The following is a 25912-nucleotide window of genomic DNA, read 5'->3' as shown; positions in this document are numbered from 1 at the left end:
CCGAAGGGCAGCTCACGTTATTAGGAACTTTACAGTTTTGCTTTAGACAAAGCACTCAAATGATGAAGCCTGTGCCTATCAAAGCCCTGTGTCTGTCATAGTGAGACCAATTATATTTATTACTGAAGGGCCCCAAGACTCCTTGTCACAGTTTTTGTAACATTGAGATATAGTTGAGCTTGTTGCTGAACAGCTCCTGTTTTAACTGTGCCATGTCTGCAGTGGTGCAATGGACTTTGGCTCATTATTAAGATGTCGTCTAATCATCTTGTAAACAACGAGGCTGAATTAACCTCACCGCTGAACTTGTCCCTGTCTGTGATTCTGTGCATATCTATGTTATTTAGCTGTCCCAGTTTGTCAGTCTGTCACAAATATAATTCCAAGGATGAAATTAGTTCCCACATCCTGTCACATGCATTATAGAAATCTCCTGTGCTAAAAGGGCTCACGCTTATGCAGCACTTTTACGACCTTCCAAAGCACTTCAGCACCAATGAATGTTGCAGTAATTGTGGTCTGGAATAATATATTATTTCCTTTGGCTATCAATTAAAATCTAACTGGAGGGAAAAGGGGCAGCGCAGTGGTTAGCACTGCTGTCTCACAGCACCAGGGACACTGGTTCGATTCCCGGCTTGGGTTACTGTCTGTGAGGAGTCTGCACATTCTCTCCGTGTCTCCGTGGGTTTCCTCCGGGTGCTCCGGTTTCCTCCCACAGATGTGCGTGTTAGGTAGATCTATATTGCCTCGTAGTGCCAGGGTTATTAGTAGGGTAAATATGTTGGATTCTGGGGATAGTGCCTGGGTAAGATGCTATCGAAGAGTTGGTGCAGACTCGATGGGCCGAATGGCCTCTATCTGCATTCTAGGAATTCTGTGATTCTATGATTGTAGCTGTGTTATTCCTGGTCTTGTGGGGTGAGTTTTAGAAGGTTTGATTAGTTCAGTGAGAAAAGTATACTTAAGACTTCAGTCACTGTGTAAAATGTAAGTGGAGTCATTCTACCAGATCCCAACTGATCAAATCCTCTTAATGTTTGGTGCTAATTTCAAGGAAGAATTTGCATTTTTATAGCATCTTCCACAACTTCAGGAGGTTCCAAAGTGTTTGATGACCAGTTAAGCTCCTTTGAGGTATAATCACTATTGTAATAACAACTTATATTTATATGGCACCTTTAAGGTAATAAAATGTCGCAATGTGCTTTGCAGGGACATTATAAAGCAAAATATAACACTAACCTAAAGGAGGGGGGGATATTGGATCTGATGACCAAAAGCTTGCTCAGAAACGATAGGTTTTGAGGAGTGTCTTAAAGGATGATAGAGAGGCAGAGGGATATAGGGAGACCTCGGCAACTGAAGGCGAGACCACTTCTGGGTATTCGGGAGTATTCAGGAGGCAAGAACTGGGTGAGCCAGATATTTCAATGTGCTGGAGGTGATTACAGAGAGAGGGAGGGACAAGGCCAAGGAGGGATTTAAACAAAGGATGAGAGCTTTAAAGTCAAGCTGGGCCACAAACTATTACTCGGCTATTAATTTAAACGTCCTCCAGGCGTTCCAGTTTAATGAGACAAACAAGAACAGGAGCTGAATCTTTAATTCATTCAGCAGTCTCTCTTTATTTAATTCTTTAGGTACCCACTCAAACTTAAATAGGTGCAACTCCTTTAACTCTTAACTGAACATTAACTCTGAACTTTAATTTTCATTATTTAACTGAAAATAGATACTAGCAAGTTTAGGAAAAGCCTTGGCCAAGAATATCTCCTTTGTAGAATATATCTTCGTAGTTCCCTGAAAAAGTCCTTCAGGGCACACTTTTTACAATGGTGTATCTCTATAGGATTATCATTAGCAAACAAAGGATGCATGTGTCTTTTATCAATAAATTCCTTCACTTGCTTCCAGAAGATTCTCTGTCATCCAGCCAAACGTGTAACCACAAACCGATCACACGGCCCGAACAGCCAATGAAATGACTCGTAAATGACACCGTTCTGCTTAGTTCAGATTGCATGTCCCTCACATAACAGCAATAAAATTCAGGGCCACCAAGTCTACTTGAAAATAAACAACTGCCCATATTTGGTCAACACAGGAAGCTTTAAGTCACCGTTCCCAGACCAGATCCTAACTCAGAGTAACTTCACAACCTACATCAGATTTAGAATCATAGAATCCTACAGTGCAGATGGAAGCCATTGAGTCTGCATCGACCACAATCCCACCCTATCCCCATAACCCCATGCATTTACCCCACCTAGCCCCCCTGACACTAAGGGGAAATTTAGCACAGCCAATCCCGCACATCTTTGGACTATGGGAGGAAACCGGAGCACCCGGAGGAAACCCACGCAGACACAGGGAGAATGTGCAAACTCCACATAGACAATGACCCTAGCCGGAAATCGAACCTGGGGCCCTAGCACTGTGAGGCAGAAGTGCTAACCACTGTCCCACCATGCCGCCTCAAAGAAGGGGCTTTGCATTAACAGAGAATCAAACCCAGGCCTCCCATGTGGCAGGTGAGAATTCTACCGCTGAACCACCAATGCATATTATAAGTTGACCAAAAATCCCAGCATGCTTAGTCCTCAGCCAGAATAGCCATTTTAAAGCCTCGATTGCCATTATTGTTATTAAATCATTGTTGTAGCCATTCTTTATCCATCTACAGAACCAATCTGGGTCAATGATCTAATGGGCGAATGGCACTTTGACACAAGTGGAGACACAGCCAGCAGAGTTTAGGATGATCTCAGGTTTATTGAGGGTAGAATGTGAGAGAGCAGTCAGGAGTGCACTGGAACAACCAAACCTACAGGAAAGAGAAGGAGCGAGTGACGGCTTCAGCAGCACGGGAGCTGAGACTGGGGTGAAGTCAGGTGATGTTATAGTGGCAAAAATAGACATTGCAAATGGTTTTCTGGTCACAATTAGATAGTTAGGCAAAAGGAACCCTGTCCAGATGGTGATAGGTAATTTATAGGAAATGTTTATTATGAGCCCAAATCTTCCCATTCATTCTCATTGTATACCATTCCAGTGGAGGCAGCTCTATTGAATGGCAGCGCCACTGGGAAGGCAGAGGTTATTGGTGGAACAACACCCATCCGAGGCCTACTGGATCCCAGGCCACAAGTGATTGATGGCGGGGTGGGTGGGGGGGTCACCAAGTGTCGGGATCGCAGGGGAGAGGTTTGGGAAGCTCTGGCAAGCTCTCACTGGGGCCCGCCCTTTCCTGATGTTGTGTCCCTTGATCATGAACTGAGGGGGTGATGCCTGGGGAGGGAGTAGCAGGAGATCGGGGTTCCTGCGCATTGGCACCCAAGCAGGCGGCCTGCAGCCTGCTACCCTCCCACTCCACACTGTCCATCCCCACCCAACACTGCCGTGGATCCCCTGACTGCCAAAACAAAGTGACAGAATGTGGGAAGATTGCTTGGGATAGCTTGCTGAAAACAAAGTTTTGACACTCTTATGACACTCAGGGTATGATCTTACCGGCTCGCCGCCCCAGTTGTTCAGCGAGGCAAGATGATAAGATTGAGTATGAGGTGAAAAATTTGGTTCACACCCGGTTTCTCACCTCACACAATTGTACAGGCACTGTATTGCCAACAAGATTGCCCACCGCTGGCATCCCAAGCTCTTCTGTCTGCTCCCAGCCATCGCCACATCTAAATGAATCCCCCCATGAGGCTCCCATTGGGGCATGCCCCTTGGCACGGATTGATACTGCCAGGTCAGCATTGCCAGGCTGGCATGGGCATGGTACCAACCTGTGCCAAGGGGCAGAGCCAGGGGGCATTTCCATGCCACTGCCTGGCCCAGGGCTATACTTACCTTTGCACCCTTGGAGATGCCCCCCCCACAACAGATTCATCTCTGTGTGAACCTGTTGTAAACCACACCAACGTGACGTCACATTGGCGTGGTGTCAATATATGGAGGGGGTGTCAATATCTGGCAAGGGTGCGGGTTATTAATATTTAAATACATTCAGATAAATACAAAGCATTGTCGCCCACAAGAGACAATGAAGATCCGAAATCTCCTTCCCACTGGTGAGAACTGCAACATCTGATCCTGAGCCCTCGCCGGCATTCTCACGGACAGCAAACACGGGCTCAGGATCAGCCTCAATGTCTGTTCTTACTCGCGCTCATTATATTGAATGTCAATTAATTGATCCAACTACTGCCATAGTATTGGATTCCAATGTGCTTTTACAGTTTGAAGTTTCACAACACTAGGTTGAAGTCCAGCAGGTTTATTTGGTATCACGAGCTTTTGGAGCGCTGCTCCTTCATCAGATGAGTGTTTTATAATAATTTTACAGTTTGAGGTGGCTGAAATGGTTCCCTGTAAGAAGTGTTTGTTGTTGCTGTTTTTTTAGACTCTGATGGAGAGTACACACTTGTGTGTGAACATGAGCCCCAGCTGCTTAATCTTAATGGACCAAATTCTTCAACTGCATTCCTACTGTCTCGGAACCATAATCACTAACTAATATTAACCCCCTGTTACCCAATGATCAATACACTCATTAACGTCAAAACTGCTTCTGAACGATTGACTCTTTTAATGTTCTGTTGGGTCTGTTTTATATTCTTGGTGCTGTTTTCATAGCACCATAGCATTGTTACAGTGTAGAAAGAGGCCATTCAGCCCATCAAGTTTGCATTGACTTTCTGACAGAGCATCCCACCCAGGTTGTATCTCCGTAGTCCCGCTAATCCCACTAACCTACACATCTGGGACACCATGCGGCAATTTAGCACGGCCGATACACCTAACCCGCACATCTTTAGACTGTGGGAGGGAACCGGAGCACCTGAGGAAACCCACACAGACACGGGGAGAACATGCAGACTCCTCACAGATGGTCACCCAAGGTCAGAGTTGAACCCGGGTTCCTGGTGCTGTGACTTATTTCCTGAGTACCATTTGTTTAAAACCAGGGGGTGTTATTTTCCTCCCCCTCTGCTGTGTGTTTCATGGCAGTAGGAGGCAGTACATGACTCACTGTAAGAGGGACTTTCTGGTCCTGCCATTATCAACAGGGTTTCCTGTTGAATGCATCCCTTGCCGCCCGGAATACTGTGGCAGGGGTGCACTGTTGGTGGGACCATCAGATCCCGCCGGTGAGAACGGCAGCAAGTTTTTGGCGCATATTTATTTCATATGAGTTCCTGATACTCAAACATGTTGCTTTGTCTCTGTCTTTGCTGAGGTTTTGCTACAGTTTAATGCAAAATACTGCGGATGCTGGAATCTGAAACAAAAAAATGGAAAAACGCTGGAAAATCTCAGCAGGTCTGTCAGCATCTGTGGAGAGAGAAGAGAGCCAACATTTTGAATCTGGATGACCCTTCATCAGAGCTGAGAGACTCAGCAGAGGTTTACATCATGAGGGTAGGGAGGGGTGGTGGAATTTATATTCCCTTTGTCCAATACCACTACCTCTCTCCGCCCTCACACTATAAATCTCTGCTGATCCTCTTTCCTCAGCTCTGACAAAGAGTCATCCAGACTCGAAACGTTGGTTCTAGTCTCTCTCCACAGATGCCGACAGACCTGCTGAGACTTTGCAGCATTTTTCTGTTTTTGTTCTGCTATAGATTGCCTGGTCTCCCAGCGACTCCCTCGCTGTACGTGTATTACACTCTGTTAGCTTAAATACTCCACATACCCTCAGTTGTGTTAAACTTGTGTAAAACACTGGTTAGGCCTCAGCTGGAGTACTGCGTCCAGCTCTGGGAACCACACTGTAGAAGAGATGTGAAGGATTTAGAGAGGGCACGGATTCGCGAGAACGATTCCAGGGACGAAGAACATCAGATGTATAGAAAGATTGGAGAAGAAAAATCATTGAGATTTAAGTTGATGGAGGTGTTCAAAATCATGAGATGTCGGAGATAGAGTAGACAAGGGAAAGCCGTTCCCATTGGTGGAGGTTGGACAACTAGATGCATGGATTTAAGATAATTGGCAATAGAAGCAATGGTAACATGAGAAAAATGTTCTTACGCAGGGAGTGGTTGGGATTTGGAACGTTTTTTTAATATTGTTCATGGGACATGGGTGTTGCTGGCTGGCCAGCATTTATTGCCCATTCCTAGTTGCCCCTAAACTGAGTGACTTGCTCAGCTATCTCAGAGGGCAGTTGAGAGTGAACTACATTGCTGTGGCTCTGGAGTCACATGTAGGCCAGACCAGGTAAGAGCGGCAGATTTCCTTCCCTAAAGGACATTAGTGAACCCGATAGGTTTTTAACAACAATCGACAGTGGCTTCATGATCATCAGTAGATTCTTAGTTCCAGATTAACTGAATTCAGATTCCACCACCTGCCGTGGCGGGATTCGAACCCGGGCCCTCAGAACATTAGCTGAGTTTCTGGATTAATCGTCTAGCAATAATACCACTGAGCCATTGCCTCCCCTAAAAGTGCTGCCTGAGAGTGTGGCGGAGGCAGAGAGGGAATTGGATCATTGGCTGTAAGCGAACAATGGGCAGAGTTATGAGGAGTGGCACAGAGATGATGGGCCAAATGGCCTCCTTCCGTGCTGTCACACTTCTGTGGTTCCACCCTCAATCCCAGTACTGAATGTGTTTTCTTTTCCCACTTTAGGTGTGTGGTCGTGCTCTTTAACCCTAAGAAGAACAAGCAGCATCATATTCTGAATGGATCAAGGTAGGATATTGCCAGCTCTCTGACCATAGATCATAGAACCCTGCAGTGCAGAAAGAGGCCCTTTGGCCCATCGGGTCTGCACTGAACACAATCCCATCCAGGCCCTAACCCCATATCCCTAAATATTATACCCACTAATCCCTCTCACCTACGCATCTCTGGACACTAAGGGGCAATCTCTTAGCACGGCCAATCAACCTATCCCGCACACCTTTGGACTGTGGATCAGTGTAAAGAACGTATTCACATCTTTATTGACGGCGTCACTTCACTAGGGGGCAAAGAAATCAACAATGAGCTGGCTAGCGCAAAATCACTCAGCGGACAGCCAAGGTCAGAGGCAGCGCTGATCAGAGATAGAGCTACAGCACTGTGGTGCCATGACTTTGTCTCTCACTGTCTCAGACACAGCAGTTGTTGGCAGTAGTGAATTTACCCCTTCAACCCCAATCTATAGGGAGCTGATGATGGGGCAGAAGAGAGAAAAGAATCAGAGGAATCATTGTCTTGGGTTCTCTTATCCTGGATATGAAAGGATTAGAGGGATATGGGCTGAAACACAGGCAACTGGGATTGGCATAAAAGCAAATTACTGCGGATGCTGGAATCTGAAACCAAAAGAGAAAATGCTGGAAAATCTCAGCAGGTCTGGCAGCACCTATAAGGAGAGAAAAGAGCTGATATTTCGAGTCCAGATGACCCTTTGTCAAAGCACATCTGGACTCAAAACGTCAGTTCTTCTCTCTTCTTACAGATGCTGCCAGACCTGCTGAGGTTTTCCAGCATTTTCTTGTTTGGAATTGGGACTGGCATGTTGGCATGGACCAGGTGAGCTGAAGGGCTTGTTTCCATGCTCTATGACTCTCTTTGAAAGGGAAAGAGGGGAGTGAAAATTCGTCTGGAACTAGTCCAGGAGATGATATGGACCATGTATTATCTATGAGGCGACTGGCCTTTTATGTGATGAGGAAAGCAGCCTGACTTCAATCCTTATTTTTTCCAGGAAAACCATCACGGCTGTGGCCTTCTCTCCGGATGGCAAGTACCTGGTCACCGGTGAGGTGAGTTCCTTCTCCAAATTCCAATGCCTGGTTCCTTGTGCCCTGTCCCAGTGTTGGTATGATAGTGGGACATGTGTCTCCCTTGTCTGATGCAGCAATGTAAGCACTGGTGTCTGGAGGTAGACTCCAGCATGCTCCCAAGCCTAGGACCCAACAAAGAATTGGTGCAGTGCAAGAAGTGAGACCTGTGGCTCCAGCCCCTATGGATGTAGATGGCAGCTCATGGTTGGCCTGAGACCAGAACAAAAATATAGGCTAACAGTTCAGTGCAAGACAGAGAAAAGATCTCACTGTAGGAGGAGCCATTTTTCAGATGAAGTATTAACCTTTCCAGGATGGAGCTAGAAGTACCCATGACAATATTTCGAAGAATTGTAAATTAACACAAATGCTTTGGGGTGTCCTTGCGAAAGACACTTTACAAATGCAAGTGCTTCTCTCTATATAAGCCTTTGATAGATTATGGGTGGAATTTTACACCCCCTCCCACCTCACTAGTGGGTTTGAAGGCCATGGGGGGAGGGGGGGGGTGGGTGGGGTGCTTGTGAAATGCAGCAAGAGGCCTGCCCACCACAATTCACCCCCCCCTCCCCCCCAGTTTACAGGGAGCAGTGGAGGCCTCAGACCTCAGTGGCCACTGAAGTGCCTCATCCACCCCAGCCACAATCTTAGCTGTGGTAGAGGGAGACCTATGCTGGTCAGGTAGCCTGGCAACTTTTGCTGGGCAGGCTGGTGTCGGACTAGGAGGTGGGCTAGATGTTACCATAGAACAATAGAATCCCTACACTGCAGAAGAGGCCATTTGACCCATTGAGTCTGCACCGACTCTCTGGCGGATGATCTTACCCGAGCCCTCTCCCCTGCCCTCTGCCCGAAACCCCACACATTTAGCGTGGCCAATTCACCTAACCCGCATGTCTTTGGACTGTGGGTGGAAACTGGAGAACCTGAAGGAAACCCACGCAGACACGGGGAAAACATTCAAACTCCATAGAGACAGTCACCCAAGGTCGGAATTGAATCCCTGGCGCTGTGGGGCAACAGTGCTAACCACTGCGTCAGCTTGCCAACCCATCGTCCCTTAGGGCATGCTGTGCCCATCAGAGACACTCCCCCAAAATGGTCAGAGTCCCCTCTCCGGCCTCTCAAACACCACCCCCTCCCTCCTTCAATCACCCCCATTCTTTTGTTGTGGCCTGCCAATGAGGCCCCACTGATACCCTGGACTGACCTGAAGTCCAGCCTCCGTTAGTTCCTCTTCTGCAGGGACTGCCTGCAGTTCCAGTCGCCACTGGAAGCTGGCGCTACAGAGCTGCTGGCCAACTCTCCGGGTGAAGTCCCAAAGTCCCATCTTTGGTTTGATGTGGTTTGGTTATTATTGTCAATGTATTAACGTACAGTGAAAAGCATTGTTTTTAGCACGCTATACAGACAAAGCATACTGTTCATAGAGAAGGAAAGGAGACAGTGCAGAATACAGTGTTAAAGTCATAGCTAGGGTGAAGAGAAAAATCATCTTAATGCAAGGTAGGTCCGTTCAAAGTCTGACAGCAGCAGGGAAGAAGCTGTTCTTGAGTCGGTAGATACGTGACCTCGGACTTTTGTATCTTTTTCCCAATGGAAGAAGGTGGAAGAGAGAATGTCTGGGGTGCAAGGGGTCCTTAATTATGGTGGCTGCTTTTCTGAGGCAGCAGGAAGTGTAGGCATAGTCAATGGATGGGAGGCTGGTTTGCGTAATGGATTAGGCTACGTTCATAACATTTTGTAGTTCCTTGCAGTCTTGGGCAGAGTAGGAGCCATACCAAGCTGTGATACAACCAGGAAGAATGCTTTCTGGGGTGCATCTGTAGAAGTTGGTGAGAGTCGTAGCTGACATGCCAAATTTCCTTAGTCTTCTGAGAAAGTAGAGGCATTGATGAGCTTTCGTAACTATAGTGTCGGTATGGAGAGACCAGGACAGGTTGTTGGTGATCTGGACACCTAAAAATTTGAAGCTCTCGACCTTTCTTACTTCATCCTTGTTGATGTAAACAGGGGCATGTTCTCCTCTATGCTTCCTGAAGTCGATGACAATCTCCTTCATTTTGTTGACATTGAGGGAGAGATTACTGTTGTTGCACCAGTTCACCAGATTCTCTTATCTCATTCCTGTATTCTGTCTTGTCATTGTTTGAGATTTGACTACGGTGATGTCGTCAACAAACTTGAAAATCGAGTTGGAGGGGAATTTGGCCACACAGTCAGAGGTGTATAAGGAGTATAGTAGGGGGCTGAGAACATAGCCTTGTGGGGCACCGGTGTTGAGGATGATCGTGGAGGAGGTGTTGTTGCCTATCCTTACTGATTGTGGCCCGTGAGTTAGGAAGTTCAGGATCTAGTCGCAGAGGGAGGAGCTGAGGCCGAGACCACGGAGTTTGGAGATGAGTTTGGTAGGAACCAGCTCCAGCCAGCCAAAGCTCCATGGGGTGTTAAATGGTGGCGCAGATGTCAGTATTGACTGGGGTGGGTTCCCCTTTGAGTGGTGAGGTGGGAAATTGCACCATCCGTCTCTGCATCCTGGGCAGTTTCCAGATTCTATTCCTCCCCTCAAGCGTTCTTCACATTTGGGCTTTTCACGTTGTTTCCAGAGGCTTTGTTCCTCTCAGTATGGAGAGCAAACACACATGGCAGAGTTTAAAACTAAAAAGAGTTGCATTCTTTGCAGTAATTCTGTCTGCATAGTTAATCATTTCATTCACACAATCTGGGGCTTTGGATTTTCCCGAGGCATTTATTTATTAAAACTGTACAAAATATTCCAATGCACAGCGGGCTGGGAATCTCTGAATTGTGTTTGGAAACAATCTGTGAGTAATTCTGTGTCACCAGAGGGATGGTTACACCTACAGGGGGTTCGGATGAGAGACTGTTACAGTCTGATTTGTCTGACCTGTACCCCTCGGAGTGTGTGTGTGAAAGCATAATGCCCCACCATTCAGTAAGATCACGGCATGGTGGCACAGTGGTTCGCACTGCTGCCTCACAGCACCAGGGCCCCGAGTTCGATTCCCGGCCTTGGGTCACTATCTGTGTCGGATCTGTATGTTCTACTGTGTCTGTGTGGGTTCCTGCTAGGTGCTCAAGTGTAACCCGAACAGGCATTGGAGTGTGGCGACTAAGGGATTTTCACAGTAACTTCATTGCAGTGTTAATGTAGCCTACTTGTTACACGAATAAATAAACTTCAACTTCAATCCCACATTCCTGCCTGCCTCCGATAACCTTTCACCTCTTTTGCCTCAAAAGTATTCCAGGTTGGTGAGGAAGAATCTGATTGGCTAGTTACACCGGTGTCACGCCAGTCGATCGGCATGGCGAGCCAATAAGATCGCACGAGATTCATGTCTGGTTTCTTGCCTCTTGCGACATTACCGGCCCTCTTCTGTTGGCGTAGGTGCAAGGCTGATTTTAATATTTATAATCTAATTTTAAGATGATTAGTGAGCCGGGGAGGGATTGAAGACAGCAATCAGGAGGGTGTTGGTTTTGGGGGCAGTGGGGCGCAATCGGAGATGAGAGGGTCTGTGATCAGGGGGATGATTGTGGGTGCCGTGGGGCGAGTGACACTCTGTACTCTTGTGCACCGGGAGATTAAGTGCATATGCAGTAGCGCACTCTAGTAGTCAACAGCCAGCTTCCTGGTGTGAATTGACTGAATCCACTCCCCCTATTGGCGAGAAACACAACTGGGTTTTTTTTCTAAGTACCATAAGATGGCGTGTAGGAGTTTGCTCAAAAAAATGGTTTTCACGCTCGTTCAGCATTTAGAATTTTAGTGGTAAGATCGTCCCCTCAGACTCCAGTTCCAGTGCCTTTTGAGAAAGAGAGTTCCAAGACTCGTGGGCCTCTCAAAGAATCTCTGTCTTAAATGAGCAGACTCTTATTCGTAAACTGTGACTCCTGGTTCTAGATTCTCCCAGAAGGGTTTTGAGTGGTGACCTGATGGAGGTTTTTAAGATTCTGAGAAAGTCTTTGAGAGGGTAGACATAGACAGGAAGTTTTCATCTGCAGGTGAGACCGAAACGGTGGGCTTTAAATAAAGGACGATCACTAGTACATTCTTCACCGAGAAAGCGCTGAGATTTTGGAACTTGCTACCACAAGGAGCAGTCTGCTGGACTGGTGCATTCAAGGGGAAGTTTAGAGGGTGCATACGGGAGGAGGAAATAGATTAAGTGGATCGATTGTCAAGGACGTAGATTGAGAGGGGACACCTGTGGACCAGTTTGGTCACATGACCTGTATCCATGTTCCCAAGATCCATTGAGGTTGTGTCACTTTCTGTCCTCAATCCTTACTTCAGAATGCAGTGCCTCACCACCACCTCCTCAGGCACAGTGAGAGATGGGCAATAAATTATTGTCCAAGAGAGGAACGCTCTTATCCCATGAGCAAAAAGAAATTTGACAATGTTGCATTTATTCATGGTTTACAATTTGAACTGAGTTCCTGATGGGAAAGGCACAGAATGACATGGAATAAACTAAGAGACTTTTATCAGCCCCTTCCCCATTTTGAAAATGGTGTAACAGCTCACTCCAAAACAAACCACCTGGCTTCGAATTGAAGAGGCGGCAACTGATGTTTCAAATGTTTCCTGTGAGAATGAGATATTACTGTAGAAACCAGGGCACTTCCTACTAAGAATTATCATTAAATCCCTACAGTACAGAAGGAGGCTATTTGGCCCATCAAGTCTGCACCAACCACAATCCCACCCAGCACCCTATTCCAGTAACATATTTACCCTGACACTAGGGTCAATTTAGCATGGCCAATCAACCTAACCCACTCATCTTTGGAGTGTGGGAGGAAATCGAAGCATCCAGAGGAAACCCACGCAGACACGGGGAGAACGTGCAAACTCCACACAGGGCAGAATTGAACCTGGTTCCCTGGCGCTGTGAGACATCAGTGCTAACCACTGTGCCACCATGCCACCTACGTAACACATTCTAAAATATCTTTATTTTTAAAAAATATTTAAATTCAACTTGTAATTAATTTTCCACAAGCAGTTTTACTGCACTCAGACCAAATTCTTCTCTTGGCTAACTCAAGAAAGCTGTCAAGAATTTAACTCTCTTCAACAGTATACTCAAAGGCAAAATACAGCTGGGACTGTAAATCTGAAATAAAATCCAGCAAGGCTGCAAATACTTAGTATGTCAGGCAGTTAACATAGACACAACAGCATTATCCTTGAGTCAAATCACTTCTTCATTAAGCAAAATATAAAATTCCAATGCTTATCACTACTGTACCCTGTTCAAAACACCCAAGTGATTTTACCTTCCTTACTACCATTACAAGTTTCTCAGCATAGCTTTAAACAAATAATACTTATTTCATGAAGTTGTGGAGACGTCACCAACTAATCATATGGCCAGATATGAGGGGCCACAGTGCCTCACACCTCCGGGGTCCCAGGTTCAATTCCTGGCTTGGGTCACTGTCCGTGCGGAATCTGCACATTCTCCATATGTCTGTGCGGGTTTCCTCTGGGTGCTCCGGTCAGGTTGATTGACCATGCTAAATTATCCCTTAGTGTCCCAAGATGCGTAGGTTAGAAGGATTAACGGGGTAAATAAGTGGGGTTATGGAGATAGGGCCTGGGTGGTGGTGGTGTCAGTACAGGCTCACTGGGCCAAATGGCCTCCTTCTGCACTGTAAAGATTCAATGATTTCTTTCTATGATGGTACAAACGGGGATCAAACTCCGTCTTCAAGCCGAACGCTTGAGGCTACCTTCCACCATGGTTTCTCCATTGGCTAAATCCGTCACAACATTTATACCTTCCTTGGGCTGTTCGTCTATTTGTATTTTGTAAATTGAGCTTGTGTCTTTATATGCCCTGTTTGTGAACAGAACTCACCTGACGAAGGTGCAACGCTCTGAAAGCTAGTGGCTTTTGCCACCAAATAAACCTGTTGGACTTTAACCTGGTGTTGTGAGACTTCCTTCAGATTACTCCAGACATCCCTGTTTACTGCTGCCCATCCATCACAATCACTCTCTCTTATTTCCCGTGTGATTGGTGATTGTTTACAACCACCAGTTCATTTCACATCTCTGGCACCTCCAATTGATAGCGATCATCTTTCAAAGACCAGATCTCCTGCTGTCTTGTATCCTGTGGCAAATTCCTTAGTGCCTTACAGCGTCTTAACATAGAAAAACATAGAACATTACAGCACAGTACAGGCCCTTCAGCCCTCAATGTTGTGCCGAGCTATGTCCAATCCCAAAATCAAGCTATCCCCTCCCTATAATTCTGGTGCGCTCCATGTGCCTACACAATAACCGCTTGAAAGTTCCCACAGTGTCCGGCTCCACTATCACAGCAGGCAGTCTATTCCACACCCCAACCACTCTCTGAGTGAAGAATCTACCTCAGACATTCCTCCTATACCTCCCACCATGAACCTCATAGTTTTGTCTTCTGCAACTTAACCACGGTTCCTACCAGCCCTTAGTGTCTCTGTAACTTAGCCATTTTTCCAGCAATATTTGGGCCAAAGCCACCAGATGGAAACAGTTAATGTTTCAGATTGATGAGCTGTCATGCGAATAGCACCTGATTAATGACTCTCCTCATCCTGTTGTTAAAGCTTGGGAGGAGGTTGGCATCTTAGTAAAGAGCTGGAGTAGGTGAGGAGAAATCATTTTACTCAGTGGCTGGTAAGCTGGAAGGCACTGCCTGAAAGTGTGGCGGAAACGGATTGAAGAGTAGCTTTCAAAAAGGGATGAGGGACCCTACTTTGAAAAGAGATTATTTGCAGGGTTGTGTGAGTGGGTCTAACTGTACAGTTCTTTTCGATGGGCTGAATGGACTCCTGCGCTGTATGATTCTTTGATAGATGACATCCCTGGACACTCCTTTGTCTGCTCATGGGATTTTCTGTTCCCACGTGTCGTGTTTTCTACTGGTGGAGGTGGCTTACTATTGGCTGGTATTTTATGTTGTTCGCCAGCTGCGACTGCGGGCAACCCACTGCAGGGGTGGGTCGCCATCGGGAGATCCCCACTGGCGGGAAGGACTGGAAAATTTGGCCAAATGACCGCCTCAAAAAAATAAATGAAGTGAGTCATTCCTCACTCTTACTATGCTAATGCTCTCTGACAGATTCTTCTTTGCTCATGTTACTCATGGTAGTTTTATAGATTTGTAGATCCAGTGAATTTTGACAGTGTAGAAGGAGGCCATTCAGCCCATCAAGTCTGCACCGACTCTCTGACAAGGCATCTTATCCAGGGTCTCTTCCCCAACCCTATCCCCGTAACCCCACACATATACCATGGATGATCCATTTAACCTACACACCTTCGGACACTAATGGTCAATTTTGGCATGGCCAGTCCACCTAACCTGCACATCTTTGGACTGTGGGAGGAACCCAGAGCACCCAGAGAAAACCCACGCAGACACGGGGAGAATGTGCAAACTCCACATAGCCAGTGAACCGAGGCTGGATTTGAACCCAGGTCCCTGTGAGGGAGCAGCGCCAACCATGCTGCCCAGATTGTAGCCTTGGTCTGGTCTCGGTCCAGACACTGACTCTAGAACTGGATGGCAAAGGAAAAATCATGACCTGAGGCCATTTCAATATCTCTGCGAATTATGTCAGCTAAAATAGTTTGAAGAACCCAATAGTTCTACAATTATTGTTAAATCAGACCCATGAAGGGAGATTATAAGGAGCTGGGAGCTAGTGTCAGTCTCTTTGACTTTCGTTATATTGGCAATGTGATAACTCCCTAGGACTTGCATGGGGAACCACTGATTGTCCTTCCCATAGGACTTGTTGAATACAAGCTCCCCAGATGTTAACTCGTGTACTGAGCCCGATATAAAGCAGGCCCCTGAGTGGGTCCATTATTGCTTTGTCCTGGTTGGGACCTGCTTGTGTTAACCACAGGCTTGTGGATTTTGCTTTACTTTATTCTGTGCAATAAAGCACTGTTCCTTTACAGGTGACTCCTGGAGCTATTATTGGCAATGGGCCCATACCGATCCAGCTAAACATGTTTAACCTGTGTTTCTGCATATGTCATTCTGCCTTGTGGATGGTGGAATTGTTCACTCAGTACTTAACCAGCATTCCAACACCGGCATTGCTGTCAGGCACACCAAGCCGCTTATCATAGAATCCCTACAGTGCAGAAGGAGGCCATTTGGCCCATCGAACCTGCCCCGACAATAATCCCACCCAGGCCCTGCCCCTGTAACCACACGTATTTATCCTGCTAACCCCCTGACACTAAGGGGCGATTTAGCATGGTCAATCACCCAACCCACACATCTTTGAGGACACCAGTTAAAGTTTAAGTTTATTTATTATTGTCGCAGGTATTTATTTATTTGCACGTTTATTATTGTCACATGAACACTGCAGTAAAGTCACTATGGAAGTCCTCTAGTTGCCACACTCCGGCACCTGTTTGGGTACACTGAGGGAAAATTTAACATGGCCAATGCACCTAACCCGCGCGTCTTTCAGATTGTGGGAGGGAACTAGAGCATCCAGAAGAAACTCACACAGGCATGGAGAGAATGTGCACACTCCACACAAGACAGTGACCCGAGCCGGGAATCAAACCTGGGTCCCTGGCGGTGAGGCAGCAGTGCCAATCACTGTGCCACCATGTTGCCAAAGTACAAAATGATCCCTGATGTAGACCCTCCCAACACTAAATCTGTCAACATTGGACGAGTCTTCGGTCACCTGTAGGAAGGAACAAGTAGTATTAGCATATCCCCTTTCTCCAGCCCCTCTTACTGCACTTCACGTGATGATAAATGTTGCCCCAGCAGTATCTAAAGCCCTATGGCTGCCTTCTCATCAGCAGCTTTCTTGCTTGTCCTTTCCTTCAGGTCCAGCTGGGGTTTAATGGCTTCTCAGGCCCTAGCTGGATGAACCTAGCCTTGGAGAATCAGCTGGGAATTCGATCACAGGAAGGTCAGAACTGAGCCAAACATGATCAGAGAAGAAACTCAGTGTTAGCACCCTAACCCAGTGAAACACGCTGATTGTCGCCATAGGGAAGTGGCTAATTCAGGACATTGAGGAGATCATTTTGAGGAGCGGGGCACAGTTACGATTTGTCTGTGGGTTTCCTCCGGGTGCTCCAGTTTCCCCCCACACTCCAAAGATGTGTGGGTTAGGTTGATTGACCATAATAAATTGCCCCTTAGTACCAGGGCGACTAACAGGGTAAATACGTGGGGTTACGGAGATGGGGCTTGGATGGGAGTTTGGTTGGCGCAGGCTCGATGGGCCGAATGGCTTCCTTCTGCCCTGTAGGGATTCTGTGATTCCACTCAATGACTGAGGGGCCACAGGCATAATGTGAACACCGGAGAGGGATGTGTTGTGCTTTGGGCCAGCGTTATACCAGGAAGAAAGTTAGCACATAAATTGTAACAAATGACATAAACTTGTGAAGAGTTTTGAAAGGTCATCATTCTGCAGGGCAGCACACAGCTGTCTGTGGATGAATAAGGAGCTGATACATCCACCATTCCAGTTTAAGGGATTGCACATTGATCTAGGCCAAAGAAAAATAACCAGTGAGATTGTAGTCCAGGAACAGCAATTTGGCATCTGTTGATCTATAAGTTTCTCTTTAAACTGTTACTGAGCCTCTACAAAACTACTTAGAACCATTGCAATCAATAGTACAGAAGGAGGCCATTTGGCCTATCAAATCTGCACCTTCCACAATCCCACCCTGTCCCCATAACTCCTTACCATTACCTTAGCTAGTCCCCCGATACCAAGGGGCAATTTAGCACGGCCAATTCACCTAACCCGCACATCTTTGGAGTGTGGGAGGATGGTGAGCCAAGACAAGAATTGAACCCGGGTCCCTGGCGCTGTGAGGCAGCAGTGCTAACCCCTGTGCTACTGTGCTGCTTATTCCTATGCTGTAAACGCAATGCAATTTTTATTATTTTATGGACATGATTGTTACAGTAACACATTACAATTTCCCTGATAGCTACATTTCAATGGAAAGCGATGGCCCAATTGCTAGATTATTGATCCAGAAACTCAGCTAATGTTCTGGGAACCCGGGTTCGAATTCTGCTATGGCAGATGGTGGAATTTGAATTCAATAAAATAATATAACTGGAATTAAGAATCTACTGATGACCATAAAACCACTGTCGATTGTCGGAAAACCCATCTGGTTCACTAACGCCCTTTAGAGAAGGAAATCTGCCATCCTTACGGGGTCTGTGCGGAATCTGCACATTCTCCCCATGTCTGTGTGGGTTTCCTCCAGGTGCTCCAGTTTCCTCCCAAAGATATGTGGGTTAGGTGGAGTGGTCATGCTAAATTGCCTCTTTGTGTCCAAAGCCGAGCCGGTTAGCTGGATGGTGAATTTGGAGTTATAGGGATAGAGCTGGGGAGAGGGTCTGGGTAAGATACCCTGCTGGTGCAGACTCAATGGGCTGAATGGCCTTTTCTGCACTGGTGGGATTCTGTGATTCTCCTGCAGTGGATCTCCTGGTGGCAGGATGGGAGAGCCAGGCGAAACATCGATGCCCAGAGATCACGCTGTGGCAAGCCACAAATGCCACTGGAAAATCTGGCCCATAGTCACAATAAAACCATGCTTATTGACCCTGGACACAGGTACAGAAATGCGAGCTCTTTCTTCTATCTGGTATCCAGTTTCTATCTCTGACAAGGTCAGCTACAAAAGGCCAGTATCAGGAGATGTCTCTGGGGCCGGGTGGAGGCGGGGGGTGGGGGGGGTGGTTAAGTTTGGGGACGTCAGTCAGGTATTTCTACTGGTTGCTGGATTGAAGCCCTCTGGAGTGTGGCATTTGAGGCCTGGGTCAGGCTGGCTAGGGAGGGAATGGGCCTAGCAGGGTAAACAAAGCAAAACACCAGAGGATTGTTCCAATCTCACTTGTGTGTGAAGCTCGACTGTGATGAGACAATGGAGCACAACACATTCCTTGGGTTTTTGCCTGTGTTTTTCTTTTCAATGCACCCGTTATCCGGAGAGAACAGGACGGTGTTGACATTTGAAGCAGCGCCACGCCGTGACACCCATCGAATCAGGTTCAACTCTTTTCCTTCCCGTTCCTGAGGCCGATGGCTCAGATTCCAAGCTCATTCCCGTTTCCATTGCGAGGTTCTGAACGCAGCACTTTGTGTGAACAGGAGGGAGAAGGAAAAAAAAACAGGAGGAGATCATTCAGCCTTCCCTGTCGTGGTCAACACCACCTTTAGGGCGGCACGGTAGCACAGTGGTTAGCACCGCTGCCTCACAGTGCCAAGGATCCGGGTTCGATTCCCGGCTTGCGTCACTGTCTGTGCAGAGACTGCACGTTCTCCCCGTGTCTGCGTGGGTTTTCTCTGGGTGCTCCGGTTTCCTCCCACAGTCCAAAGATGTGTGGGTTGGATGGATTGGCCATGCTAAATCATCCTTTAGTGTTAGGGGGATTAGCTAGGGGATAGGGCCTGGGTGGGATTGTGGCTGGTGCAGACTCGATGGGCTGAGTGGCCTCTACACTGAAGTATTTCTTTGATCCTGTATATCTCGCGATGCCCTTCCCTAATGAAACTCCGTCATTCACATTCTCGGAAATTAATTAAAGGCCTGATTAGCATCTGAAACATTATGTTCAGAGTTGGACATTATACCTCAGGAAGCGTGTGCTGTCTGTCCTTGGAGAGAGTGCAGAGTCAATTCACTGAAATGATATCAGAGCTAAAAGGGCTAAATTATAAGGACTGATTGCATACACTGGATGTAATATCCCCTTGAAATCTAATTGAAATCCTTAAAATGATTAAAGGAATTAATAGGATAGATACAGCTCCCTCTGGTGATGGAGCCCGGAACACAAAGAACAAAGAAAAGTACAGCACAGGAACAGGCCCTTCGGCCCTCCAAACCTGTACCGATCATGATGCCCGAACTAAACTAAAAAAAACCTTCACTTGATCTGTATCCCTCTATTCCCTCAGGTAGAAAAGTGCAGGTGGGGCCACGTCAGTCCAGCCACGATCTTACAGACTGATGAAGCAGGCTCTAGAGGCTGAATGGCAGTTATACTGTTCAAAGGTACAAGTAGGCCATTTGGCCCCTCGACTCTGCTCTGTCAATCAGGAAGATAATGGACTATCTGATGCGGCCTATTCCCTCCTGTCTAACATCGCCTTGAATATATTCAATAATCCAACTGCCACTGCTCACTGGGGGGTGGGTGCAGGTTGGAGCCAGGAGGAGAAGTGGTGGGGCTACTCTAAATGCTACCAACCCTCTGAGAGAAGAGATGTTGTGTGAGAGAGTGCAAATCTGGAACTCCCTCTTGCTGAGAAGCTGTGGAGGCTAGAGATCAGTTGAAAGTTTCCACGCTGAGACTGGGGATAACTACAGATAACAGATGAATGATATTTCTGAATTTGGAACCTAATGAGTGTAGTATAACACAGTAGAGATGGCAGGACGGGTGTTGTGTTGCAGCTGTAATGTGTGGGAGCTGGTGGACACCAGCATGAACCACAGTGACCATATCTACAGTAAGTGTTTGCAGCCTGAGGAATTTTGGCTCGGAGTTGATGAGCTGGAATCTGAGCTTTGGACGCTGTGATGTATCAGGAAGGGGGAAGGTTACCTGGACACTTTGGGTGGGATCTTCCAGCTCTTCTTGCCAAAAGGATCTTCCAGTTGTTGAGGATTAACCAGACAATGCACGGTGAGTACTCAGTCTCCCAAACTTCTTTTACTTGCTAGCAAGGAGAACAGACAGAGTGAATTTCACTCTGATATTCTGTCGATCCCTGCAGATAATTAGCAGTTATAGTTAATTACAACAAATGAGAAATAAGCAACTTTCTAATCCTTAATTTGCATACAGAATCCACCAATCATTACATAGCTTTTTGCCCTTTCTTATCTCATAGAAAACTGTCTCCTTCATTAGCATAATGTCACCATACCTTCTCTTTTGGTATTTGTCATGGTAACTTGTCTTTGTTTCATCCCGTGGCCAAGGCCAGGAATACAGTGTTTATGAAACTGACATGAGGTTAGATTAGTCTCTTTCCTGAATGCGCAGCTGCTGACCTCCACGAGGCCTTGTCTGCCTTCCTGACAGAGCAGCCTGCTATAGTTGTTGTAACTTAATTTGCACACAGTCCATGCTGAAGTTGACCCCCGTCCCTTCCCCACCCTCTCACTGAGCTGAACAGGTGAGCTCTGCAAAAGACTGTGGCGGAACTGGAAGTTCCCGCTAATGGCCAATGGCTGCACTGCAGGAAAATTCACCGTGGGGGTGGGCAGGGATCGGGGGAGGTGAGGGCGGAAGATCCCAGTCTTTGTTCCAGGAAGCAGTCACACCTCTTTGGACAGTTACTTCTGGTTTGGTGCATGATGTGGAGACAGGAGGGTGTGACTAACATATGAACCAGGAGCAGGAGTAGGCCACTTGGCTCTTCAAGCCTACCCTGCTATTCAATGAGATCATGCCTATTCTGACTAAGCTCCTGCCTATGTCTAATACGTCTTATTTTTTAAACAATGACCCCTACGGTGGGATTTCACAGCCTCGCTTGTCCCGAAACCATAAAATCCCACCTGAGGCCTATGGACCTTTCCAATGTCTGCACCTTACCCGCTCCGATTCCCGAGGTGGTAAAATTCTGGCCCTGGTTCTAAATCCCCCCACAAGAGGAAACATCCTCTTCACATTCACCCTGTCAGTCAAGTCATAGAATCCCTACAGTATAGAAGAAGGCCATTTGGCCCATTGAGTCTGTGCTGACCACAATCCCACCCAGGCCCTATCCCCGTAACCTTACATATTTACTCTGCTAATCCCCCTGACACTAGGGTCAATTTAGCATGGCCAATCCACCTAACCTGCACATCTTTGGATTGTGGGAGGAAACCAGAACACCCGGAGGAAACCCATGCAGACACAGGGAGAATGTGCAAACTCCACACAGACAGTGACCCAAGGCCGGAATTGAACCGAGTCCCTGGTGCTGTGAGGCAGCAGTGCTAACCACTGTGCCACCAGGTCACCTCTAACTCTTCTAAATGCCAATGGATACAAGCCTAGTCTATTGAACCTTCCCTCATAAGACAACCCGCCCCATTCCAGGTATTAGTGAAGTAAACGTCCTCTGAACTGCTTCCGATGCCCATGGCCTGTGTCAGGTATGACTAAGGAGTTGAGCTACAATCGTACTGAATGAGGGAACCGACTCAAAGGACCAAATGAGCTTTTCCTGCTTCTATTTATTATGTAACTTCTGTAACTGCGCATTGCTACGTTTAACACGAGCTGAATAAAGACATACAGTGTTGTTGTGAAGAGCTGACCTAATTTAGCAAGAATGCCTCTCCAGTCAGTGCATTTCAAAGGAAGATGCAGTGAGGGGTTAGTTATGAAGTTTGACAGCTCTCAGGATCTCTCCTCCTGCTTATCCATCTGTGAGCATCTGTCCCTCCTGTCACCTTTTTCACTCGCAGTTTGTATTTCTTTCTCTATCTTTGCTGTTTGCTTTTTGCCATCGAGTGTGTGTGTGTGTGTGTGTGTGTGTGTGTGTGTGTTTGTGCATATGTGCACATGTCTTTGCATGTGTGCGTGTTTGTGTGCATTTTCATGTGCATGTGTGTATTTTTGTGTGCGTGTGTGTATTTTGTGTGTATTTTTATGTGCGTGTGTATTTTTGTGTGCATGTGTGTGCGTGTCTGTGTGTATTTTTAAGTATGTATATGTGTGTGTACCATTCCATCACTCACGCAAAGCCTCAGTCCTTACACATGGACACCAGTACGTTAGGGTTGGCCAGGATTGGCCTGATCTTTCTAATGGAATGACGGCATGGGAGGAGTGGGAAGGTGGGGTTGCCATGGCAGCACTGGCTGAGATGATGGAATTGGCCAAGTATACTCATGTGACTGCACATGCTCTGTAGATTAGTGCTTGTTATATCTACAAGGAGTCAAAAGTATGAGGGAGTAGTCTCCACTCGCCTGGATGAGTGCAGCTCCAACAGTACTTGTGAAGCATGACACCAGCCAGGACCAGGACCAGCTCATCCACTGCCTTGAACATCCCCCGCAGTGGCAGCAGTGTGTACCCTCTACAAGATGCACTGCAGCAACTCACCAAAGCTCCTTTGACAGCACCTTCCAAACCCATGACCGTGACCACCAAGAAAGACAAGGGCAATAGATACATGGGAACGTCAGCGCATGCAAATCCCTTCAAGTCATTCACTATCCTAACTTGGAAATACATCGCCATTCCTTCACTGTCATTGGGTCAAAATCGTGGAACTCCCTCCCTAACAGCACTGTGGATGCGCCTACGCTACGTGGACTGCAGCGGGTCAAGGAAGTGGCTCACCGATTCAGGATAAGCAATAAATCCGGTCTGATCAGCGGTGCTCAAATCCCAAAAACAGATTCAAATAAAATTTCCCTCCATTACCAAACTGAGTTGGCACGGTGACACACTGGTTAGCAGCAGGGTCCCGGGTTCAGTTCCAGCCCAGGGTGATTGTCTGTGCGGAGTCTGCATGTGGGGGATAGCAGGGTACAAACACAGGGTTACGGGGATAGGGGCTGGGTGGAATTGTTGTCAGTGCAGGCTCGAAGGGCTGAATGGCCTCCATCGGAATGTAGGGATTCGAGGAATCCAAACATACAAATTAAGAGCAGAAGTAGGCCAGTTGGCCCCTCAATCCTCGCCTGCCATTCAATAAGATCATGGCTGATCTGTTAGTGTTTCAAATCCCACATTCCCCCAGCTACTCCAGATCACGGATGTTAATGTTAATTGTTGACCGGAGAGAATTAGGACAAGGTTACAGCTTTAGAAAGGAGTAACGCAGAGGCACTCTCGAAAGCGTGGGAATTGTCAAAGGCGAGTGGCTAGTATGAGACTCGGTAAATATGTGACTACCAATCTGCGAAATGGCTGGTCTGACACCAATTATCAGAAACTAGTCACTGGGATTATGAGGTGGAGACTGGCATAGCCAGGGACAGGATTGCTGGGAATCAGAGAGAAGTCACGGAGACATGGAATCCATAAAGTGCAGAAGGAGGCCATTCGGCCTATCGAGTCTGCACTGACCCTCTAACAGAGCATCTTACTTCCCCTGCCTATTACATCACGTCTTTAACCTGCTAATCCCCCTAACCTAGACATTTTGGGACACTAAGAAGCAATTTAGCATGGCCAATCCCACCTAACCCCCACATCTTTGGACTGTGGAAGGAAACCGGAGCACCCGGAGGAAACCTATAATATCTCTTTTCCGCATTTAACACTGAAAGTGCTCTGTGACAGAAACCTTGCAAAAGGAACTTCTTAATCTTCATTCTAATAATATTTAGTCAGTCGGTTGCTTTTTACAGTTGATGTCTTACTGTGCCCCTTTATTTGTTACTCCATTGAGGAGTTGCAATACTGGTTAGGGAACATGTTGCAACTGTACAGAGGGAAGACACCTTGGAAGGAACATGTAACCAGACACTGTGGGTAGAGCTCAGTAACAGGAAGGGGGCAGTTACTATGATGGGGCTGTACTACAGGCCTCCCAACAGACCACGGGAAGCTGAAGAACAGATATGTTAGCAGATTCTAGATAGATGTAGAAATAAGAGGTTTTTTGTAGTGGGAGACTTTAATTTTCATCTTATTAACTGGAAATCCCTTAGAGCTGGGGGTCGGAATGGTGACGAATTTATTAAATGTATCCAGGAAGATTATTTTGGAACAATATGTAGATAGTCCGACTAGAGAGAGGGCTATAATGGACCTGGTACTAGGGGATGAGCCTAGCCAGGTCATCAAAGTGGGGAGCATGTGGAGAACAGTGACCACAATTCAGTAAATTTTTGGGTACTCATGGAAAAGGACAAGTGTTGTCGTAAGGTTAAAGTGCTAAATTGGGGAAAGGCTAACTACATCCGGATTAGGCAGGATTTGGAGGCTGTTGTTTGGGAAAGGCTGTTTGAGGGTAAGTCCACATCTGGCATGTGGGAGTCTTTTAAGGAGCAGTTGATTGGGGTGCAGGACAGGCATGTGCCTGTTGGAAAGGATGGATAGGAAAGGCAGGATTCAGGAACTGTGGATGACCTGGGAAATTGCGAATATAGTCAAAAAGCAAGAGGATGCGTACGTAAGGTCAAGGCAACTAAAAACAGATGAAGCACTTGAAGAAAAGAGGGAAAGTAGAAAAGGACTCAAACAGGGAGATAGGAGGGCAAAAAGGGGTCATGAAATGTCGTTGACAATCAGGATTAAGGAGAATCTCAAGCTTTTTATACATATATTAGGAACAAGAGGGTAGCGAGAGAACAAGGACAAAGGAAGGGAATGATGCACAGAACCAAAGGAAGTGGATGAGATCACGAGTATTTTGCATCGATATTCACAAAGGAGAGGGACACGTTGATTGATAGTGTCTCGGAGGGATATGTAAACCCTTGAGAGCAAGTCATCATTACGAAGGAGGAAGTGTTAAGTGTATGAAAAAACATTAAGGTGGACAAACCCCCATGGCCAGATGGCATCAATTCCAGATTACTGAGGGAGACAAGAGAGGAAATTGCTGGGCCTCTAACAGAAATATTTGTTTCCTTGTTGGCCACAGGAGGATAGCCAATGTTGTCCTGTTATTTAAGAAGGGTGGCAAGGATACCCCGGGTAATTATAGGCCAGTGAGCTTGACATCAGTGATAGTGAAATTGTTGGGGAAGATGCTTAGGAATAGGATCTATATACATTTGGAACTGGATGGTCTTATTAGCGACAGACAGCACGATTTTGTACGAGGGATGTCATGTTTCACTAATTTGATTGAGTTTTTTGATAAGGTGATGAGGGAAGGGCCGTGGATGTCGTCTACACGGACGTTTGTGAGGGATTTGACAAGGTCCCTCATGGCAGGCTGGTGATAAAGTTAAATCACATGCAATGAAGGGTGAACTAGCTAGATGGATTCAGAACTGGCTTGGCCACAGAAGACAAAGGGTAGCAGTGGAAGGGTGTCTTTCCGCATGGAGGTCTGTAGTGGTGTTCCGCAGGGATCAGTGCTGGACCTCTGTTATTTGT

At 46.8% G+C, this 25912-nt stretch overlaps 1 protein-coding gene across 2 annotated transcripts in view; it reads left to right on the top strand.

Moving 5' to 3' along the window:
• mapkbp1 (mitogen-activated protein kinase binding protein 1) overlaps positions 1–25912 on the top strand; it is a 191496-nt gene that overhangs the window by 87687 nt on the left and 77897 nt on the right. For both annotated transcript variants that reach the window (XM_080203018.1, XM_080203017.1), the window contains exons 3-4: positions 6646–6708; positions 7712–7769. In XM_080203018.1, the coding sequence (XP_080059144.1) occupies positions 6646–6708; positions 7712–7769 (121 nt within the window). The remainder of the gene's footprint in view (positions 1–6645; positions 6709–7711; positions 7770–25912) is intronic.

This window comes from Carcharhinus amblyrhynchos, chromosome 14 (assembly GCF_965287045.1).
Source record: "Carcharhinus amblyrhynchos chromosome 14, sCarAmb.v2.hapA, whole genome shotgun sequence".
Lineage (NCBI taxonomy): Eukaryota > Metazoa > Chordata > Chondrichthyes > Carcharhiniformes > Carcharhinidae > Carcharhinus > Carcharhinus amblyrhynchos.
Note: the sequence above shows the minus strand (reverse complement) of the source record. Positions and strands in the feature narration are given on the sequence as shown.